Source organism: Octopus bimaculoides, chromosome 2, assembly GCF_001194135.2.
Source record: "Octopus bimaculoides isolate UCB-OBI-ISO-001 chromosome 2, ASM119413v2, whole genome shotgun sequence".
Taxonomy (NCBI): domain Eukaryota; kingdom Metazoa; phylum Mollusca; class Cephalopoda; order Octopoda; family Octopodidae; genus Octopus; species Octopus bimaculoides.
Genome location: NC_068982.1, coordinates 123062671 through 123071230, shown reverse-complemented (window position 1 = coordinate 123071230; position 8560 = coordinate 123062671). Strand labels below are relative to the sequence as shown.

Genomic DNA, 8560 nt, shown 5'->3' with positions numbered 1-8560 from the left:
ATATATATATATCTTTAAGAATGAAATACAAAGTTGACTTCAACAGGACTTGAACTCAGAATTGTGTATTTCTTCCTCAACCTAAAAATATACAGTATCTACAATAGGGTAAAATACTCTAAATAAATTTAAAACTCCAGCCACTTTTGAGTAAATATCATTAAAGAATTCTTTTTTTTACCTTTGTTTTCTCAGTTTTGTTATACTTTTCCAGCCTGTGTTAATAATTTTCATTTACAATTATTAAGTGAAACTAGCATGAAAATTAATGTTACATTATAAAAAATAAACCCATAATATACATTAAAAATATGAAAATATGAAGCTTCTACTCCATACTTAGTTGAGAAAATATAACCTTGAGACTACAGTCTCAAACTATTCATCTAATTTTCAATTTAATTTACCACTAAATTAATAGCTTTCTTCATAATTGCTCTACATCCAAATAAATGGTATGCTAGTAAATTATTCTTAATATGTAACAATAAGAGGAGACAAACACACAACTTTTTTAATTATTAAGCTGACACTTTAGTCATTCAGCTAATGCAGCTAACCAAACTGTGAAGAGAGGTCTTACAGATACAGATAAAAAAATTTGAAAGCCATGTTTTTATTTATCTTTTAAACCTTTCAGTCACTGGACTGCAGTCATACTGGGGCACCATCTTGAATGGTTTAGTCAAATTAATCAACCCCAGTATATATTTTTAAGCCTGATAATTATTCTAGCAGTCACTTTTACCAAACCACCAAATTATAGGGGTGTAAACAAACCAACATGGTTTTCAAGCACCAGTGGGGAACAAACACACACACACACACACACACACACACACACACATACAATGGACTTATTTCACTTTCCATCTATGAAATCCACTCTCAAGGTTTCTGCTATAGCAGAAGACTTGCCCAAGGTGTCACATATTGAGACTGAAACCAGAACCATGTGGTTGAGAAGCAAACTTTTTACCACAATGCCTGTGTTTATTTATACAACTCAAGTTTTAGAAGTAACAGAAAAGTTATGACATTGGTTTTCTGTATGATGTCAAACTAACCGGGGTTCAAGATATATTTATTTTCTCAGGTTCCATTTATTTATTTTTTAATGATACTACAAAAATTTCCCATTTTAGATAATATATAGCTGTTTTCATCCTGTATCATATATAGATAATATATAGCTTGCGAAGACCTGTTGAGGCAAGTAAAATCAAAATCGAACTAAATTCGACGACTGGCACCCATGCCAACGTTGTCTCCTTCATTGGACACTAAACTTGGCTTGCGAAGACCTGTTGGGGCAAGTGAAAGCGAAATCATGATGGCACCTGTGCCCAGCGTCGCCATCCTGGCACTTGTGCCAGTGGCACGTGTAAAGACATTTGAGCGAGATCGTTGCCAGTGCCGCTGGACTGGCTCCTGTGCAGGTGGCACGTAAAATACACCATTTTGCGCGTGGTCGTTGCCAGTACCGCCTGACTGGCCTCCGTGCCGGTGGCACATAAAAGCACCCACTACACTCTCAGAGTGGTTGGCATTAGGAAGGGCATCCAGCTGTAGAAACTCTGCCAAATCAGATTGGAGCCTGGTGTAGCCATCTGGTTCACCAGTCCTCAGTCAAATCGTCCAACCCATGCTAGCATGGAAAGCGGACGTTAAACGATGATGATGATGATGATGATGATGATAGCTGTTTCCATCCTAGAAATGTTGGGCAGGTCCAAGAAATTAAGAGGAAGTACATGGATTAGTAGTTAGGGTGTTGGACTATGATTGTAAGATTTTGGTTTTGATTCCTGAACTGAGCAATGTATAGTGTTCTTGAGCAAAACACTTCATTTCACGTTGCTCCAGTCCGCTTAGCTGGCAAAAATGAGTAATCCTGCAATAGACTAGTGATTCATCCAGGGGAAATATATATTTATACCACAGAAACTGGGAAACTGGCCTCTTGACTCAAGAAGGAGCTTTATCACTTTCTTATCTAAGAAATTAAGACATTTGAACCATTTGTTGGAGATGAGGGATTTTTCTTTTCATTGGATGACCTCCATAAATCCAACCAGTTTATCTACTGTTTGGTTCTATTTACGTAAATGTACATTGACTTAAGTAATAAAAAAGATGTCACATTTCTAATTTGAAGAAGGACAAAAAGTATTCTTTATTGTCAGTGCTGGTCTACTGAATGAAATTTCAAAGGTGATAAAATTTACATACATTTATTCCCACTTTCTGGTTTCTTTTTTTTTTTTTATAAGTATTATGTGCCTTTGACAATCCACTTAGAATGCACATTTTTCCTGCAAGCATCAATCTCAAAAGGCAGGGTTGGCCTTCGAAGTCAAAGGCTCTGCTCTTTCTCTCCAGGCAAAATTTTAAAAAAATAATAATCTGACAGGGCTGATGAACGTCGTCAAGTATAAAGGAAATAATAATTTCTTTTTGGATTTATATATTAGAGAGACCTTTAACTCCACGCTAAATTACTGTACAAGGAAATATAAATTACTACACGCTGCAAAATTAGTGGAAGTAATGAGCTGTCCACACTAGATCAGTTATAAAATTAACTAGCGATACTCCAGATGGTTTGTCTCACATTAAATTACAGGACAATGAAAAAAAGCTAGAGTATCTTCTTACATTGAATTACAAAAGGGAAATCTAAACACTAAACAGTATAATGGTAATTATAGCCAATGCTGCTAACCAGGGCAGGAAGTTTTGAGTCCAGCGTGGCTTTCATAATTCCTCTGTATTGTTATTTGATCTATATAATGAAGCTTCTTGCAGTTAAAACTTCTTTATACTAATTAACATTACGCGATACTTATAGACGTTAATTTTGGAAACTTCCATATAAAAAACAATCCAGAAAGCTAATATGTTTATGGCTAAGATTGATGCTAACATAGGCACACGGCCTTTTTCTTTTTTTCTTGAAAGAAATATAGTCGACTAAATTAACATTAGTCCATGGTTGCTTCTGACTTAAGAAAAATCAAAGGTAAAACAGATATCGGCGGGATTTTAACTCAATATCTAGACGATCATAACACCTAGGGCATTTTAATCCACGCTCTAACTATCCCGACATAAAACAACTCTTGATTCATCAAACTAATAGATTAACTAGAACTTTAATGCCACTTCGAATGAGCTTCCACCTCAAACTACAGGAAGAAATAAAGAAGCACATTTGGTTTGCGCACACACACACTAGAATGTATGTGTGAAGTTCTATTCATTTCTCTAAAACACCTTTGTGTCATTCATATACTGCATGTTGTGACTAGGACTAGTAGTTTCTAATGTTTACCCATCATCCAAATATTTACAAAAGCGCTCCTGTAAAAGTCATTTCTTTCGTCAGGCACTACAAGCAAAGGTGCTCCCGTTATGTAGTGCACAATATATCAACAAGTTGGATGGTTTGTATCATTCTCACGATGGTTAATCTACCTATTGCTCCACCACTGAATGGGGTCAAGAGATTAAAGTGCTTTAGGGATAGACTACATACTAATTAAGAATATATTCTAATAGCTTTGTTACATCTACTTTACAGACAATAGTCGAAACAACTTTTTTTTTATGAACAAATCGAAAAATAATCGAAAACAAACAAGGCTTTATTTTTAATATCTTTCAGGGGAAATTCTTGCATGATTTAAGATTATTTGCAATTAAATTATATCAATTAAAGCTGAACTAAGGCGATGAAACTAAACGAATGCAATGGAGGAAAAAGTCGAAAAATGATCAGCTGACTGATTCCAAAATGTTAACATGGAATATGTTAATATATCATACACCTTAATTTATTAAACAAATGAGAGAACAGAGATATTAACAGTTACTAAATTAAATTGTGCGGGATTGAAGTACAATCTCTAAACCACATACGTAAAAAAAAAATATGTCAGTTCAGTAAATAATGCACACACGTAGTATATAACAGTACATGCTTTAATGTATATGAAAGCGTACAACTGCTTAATTAGCATACGCCTTGAGCTAAATATGCATGTATATACATGTCAGCAAAAATGTACACGTATGTATATATACATTTTACACGTGCCTACAACCACCCCCTTGTATGCATCCTTAAAAATCAAATATCCAGAGTTACGCGCTTACACAATATTATAGGTTCAGATTCGAAACTCAAGTGATAAGTTCCTTAGAAATGATAAATTGGTTAAAAGTTTCATGATTTTGTTTCAAATTGATGTGATAATGCTAGCTAAATGCTTTATGTAAAATATGGTTTGCCTTTTGCGTCAACTTTTGTTCACTAAAGTGACCCATGTTTACAAAATATGCAGCCAATAATAACCGGTTCGATTACTACAATGAAGAAATTTAGAAATGCATATACACGTGAGTCAGGAAATTATTACCTGCTGTTAAGTTAAATAATCTAAACTAGAAATTCATGATAAATATTCGTCTGTGATTTAATTCAAGATAGGAGAAAAGTAGGTAAACCAACTACAGCAGATGATGCTGATAAATAAAAGGTTTATTATATGTAACTTCTGGTCTTTTTCTTTTTAATCAGGGAGTTTCCTGTTATATAGCAGGTGTTAATATGAGTAATATATAAAGAACAATGAATTTTCAAAGGTGATGAATACTGCAAAACAGTCGAATTTGCAATACTAACCCATGAATAAGAAAAATAAACTTCAAAAAGTTCTTAGAGAAAATTAAGGAATGTCACACGCAGATCACCGATGTATGACTTTCCGTTGTCTTTGAAAAAGATGGACTGAAAATATAGTAGGGGCGTGGAAATGGATATGACTATATCTATTAGATAATAATATCTATGAGTAAGCATATTATTTTCTTTGTGACGTTGAAAGCATTGGTGGAGAAAATATTTCGTTGCACCCTTTAGAAGAAATTATCCCAGCTCGTGTCAAGAAAGAGGCCTCTAATGGGTCACTGGACTTCCTAGAAATCTCAGCAGAACATCTATTTCACACCCTACCATCTTTAATAAAGGCAATCCGTCAGTTAATGTAGTCCTAAATACACTACGCTTGGGTAAAAATAGCGTGATGCTCACGACTGAGACGCCTGGGAGTATAGGTTTGCTCGGTCAGGGTTGGCTTGCCCCTAAAGAAGTATCCCGTCTCTTAAATACTGTTAGTTATAAACAGGTGCTAGCTCAAGTATCACGATCCACTTACATTGACGTGGAATAGTGGACGATCATCCTATGTTTATAATTAGTGATGTGGAGTGTCAAACCGGCATCAACACTGACAGAACTTGCGGATTCAATAAAGATTCTTCCTCTTGCTACCTTTACACACATGAATAGCAAATTAACGTGTTTTGTGAGATTATACACGCAGACAATTTGTCTCCTATATAGTTTATAATTCGGTGTTTTCACAATAATAGCAACTTATGGGTTTCTGAATAATAGTTGATGCGCTCGTATACATTTTTTTTGTTTAATTTTTCTATATCGAAAACCAACATTTCCGATATTACGAGAGAAGAAAAAAAAAAGGCAATAATTAAGGAGATTAAAAGACAAATAATAGTAACACTATAAAATCTAGTAAAACGTCATAAATAAATGAATTTTTAGAGAATCAATTAAAAAAATAAAAATACAAGAAATACATACCTTGACGACAAATGTGTGTAATTTCCTCCATCGAGTAGCCGCACTTTAGCAAACAAAATTCCGCTGACAAATGGCACGGAAGAAAGTTCGTCCAGTGTAAAATTCACGTTGAACTTATAACGTTTCTTTTTACTCATAAAAGACACCATTTCAGCAATGACCGATCCTTTGTAAAGAAAGGACAGGTCTTCAAGGTGTCAGTTATTTGTCCGTATGTAAGAATAGGTGTTTGTATGTTTATATGTATATATTAAAAAAAGGAGGGTGTGGGTATATATGTTTATAAAGGGATAATAATACGTTTAGTGACTGTGTTGCCTGTTCTGATAGAGAAAGACAACTGTATTGGAAAACTGAAGACAAAAATGACGAGCAGCAAAATCACAGCATATTATTACAAGTATTAACTGTGATAGGCAAAAGACCCTGAAGCTGCTGTCCGTCTTCTAGTTGGTAATGATCACCTGTAATCCTCGGCAAGTCTGCTCTCCAATAGCAGAGGTCGTCTTTACATAACAATGCCGACGATTCCATCGCTTAGAGAACAGATAAACAAGATAGCTTCAAATCACAATTTACGTCAGCGACGGAGAAAATTGTGAGTAGGTTTACTATCTCGTTAAATTTACATACATTATATACATGCAGGGAACTGATAAGCTATGTTACAGTTAAACTTTAGCGTACAGAATAGGATTTTAACATGAATTCTTCTTGATGTATATATGTTCGTGATAAGTTTCAGTGTGAAAATTTTAGAAGTCAAGGCACGCAACAAGGAGCAATTGTAAAAGAAAGAAAATGCAACTTTACAAACGTATGTGGCATAGCTTGTTGACGAACCAATATAACTAGAAACAGGTTTTGGTTAGATTTTAAATAAAATGGTAATGACACCGAGCTTTTATACTGTCTCAAATGAGTCTGGCAGAAGACGTGACGTAATATAAAAAAAATCTACTCTTTAGAATTATGTTGTTGCTCGTATTTTATATATATATATATATATATATATATATATATATATATTTTTATACTTCTGTCAGTCGTGAGCTTAACGTTATGTTGATAAAGCAGGGATACACACAGGCACAGAAAGAAATCTACAGTTATCTATTCATACATGCATACACGCACGCACATACAATATTTACATGTATAAGTATCCGCCTATCGTACACCAAAATATATATGAGGCCTCAGAACGAAACAAAGAGCAGAACAGCGGGGGAAATAAAACCCAATAAAAAAAATCTAGTTCAAGTCATATATTACCACCACGGTTCGGAAATCCTCAGCGAATCAGATACATTAAGAACAAGGGAGAAATATTACGAGTGCATTTAATGTGTGTACACGCAGCTTGGTGGAAAGAGTTGAATAAAGATACAAGAGGAAAGGGGGTGAGAATAAGTCGACTCTACTCACTCTTTATTTTTTACTTTTATCTTATTTTATTTTATTTTGGGCTGTAAAAAATAAATATATTTATTTATGATTCGTCGTTTAGTTTTCTAGTGTACCCTATACAATTTATTTTAATTACTGTAGTAAGTAAACTACTCTCTCTCTCTCTCTCTCTATATATATATATATATATATACACATACACCTGTGTGTTGAAAAGACTGAACTTTTAATATAAACGTAAAGAGGATATATATTTAAAAGAGAAAGAAAAGCAAAACAAGATTTAGTTTGATCATCAAAGGGATTTTCTTAACGTCATAAGCGACACATTCATGTTAGCACTCGATTTTTTCTTTCTTTTGGGATTTTCATTTATTTTCGTTTTCTTTTTTGTTTTTCATATACGTTCTAAGCGACCGACCTAATTTTGCATCATTCAAAAGCTACTGAGAGCGGTAAAAGTAACGTTGTGGGTTCGAACTCGATTCGGAATAACTGGCTAAATTATTTAAAATTATGTAGGATCTTTCAAAATATATCATTTGGTTAATGTTTACATCTTGACCCGGAAATGAAAATCCAAAAACAATACTGGAATGGATATAAGACAATGTGTAGGAAACAAATATCAAAAAAATAATGCGCGCAAAGCAACGGGAGGGTGGGAAGAGGACTTCGGAAAATTCACAAGATCCGAGTTTTTCCCTCATAACTTTTAGGAAAATGGAAATTTTTCAATGAAATTTTATAGAAATACCATTCAAATGGCATACATTACGATTATAAAGAAATTTGTGGGGAAAATCTTTTCCTAGGGGGTGGGGAGATAACTTCGGAAAATTCACAAGATCCAAGTTTTTCCTTCATAACTGTATATATATGTGTGTGTGTATATATATATATATATGTGTGTGTGTGTATATATATATGTATGTATATATATATGTATATATATACATATATGTATGTATATATGCATATATATAATATATAGATAGATAGAGACAGAAAATAATAACGAGTGAAAGAGAGTAACGACGAAGGGTTAATTGAAAACGAAATAAAATTGAAGCCAAAACATTAAAAATTATTGAAAGCGGGTAGAAATAAACACTACGTAGTGTAGTAGTGCTACGTTAGGGTATCTGCAGAAAGGTGAATGTGATTTCGGAATATAACGAGGAAAAATTCAGATCTTGGGAATTCTCCGAAAGTCCTCTCCCCACAAATTACTTTATAGTCATAATGTATGCCGTTTCAAAGGTATTTATATAAAATTTCATTTTAAAAAAAAACCATTTTTCCATATAAAAGTTATGAGGGAAAAACTTGGATTTTGTGAATTTTCCGAAGTCCTCTCCCCACCGCCTTGGAAAAGATTTTCCCCATAAGTTTCTTTATAATCGTAATGTATGCCGTTTGAAAGGTATTTTTATAAAATTTCATTGAAAAAAACTCCATTCTCCTAAAAGTTATGAGGGA

General features: G+C 33.8%; 1 protein-coding gene across 1 annotated transcript in view; it reads right to left on the bottom strand.

Moving 5' to 3' along the window:
• LOC106871078 (protein FAM102A) overlaps positions 1-7057 on the bottom strand; it is a 213295-nt gene extending 206238 nt beyond the window's left edge. The window contains exon 1 of the mRNA XM_052965569.1: positions 5669-7057. Within this exon, the coding sequence (XP_052821529.1) occupies positions 5669-5817 (149 nt within the window). The 5' untranslated portion in view covers positions 5818-7057. The remainder of the gene's footprint in view (positions 1-5668) is intronic.
• Between the last annotated feature and the right edge of the window lie 1503 nt (positions 7058-8560).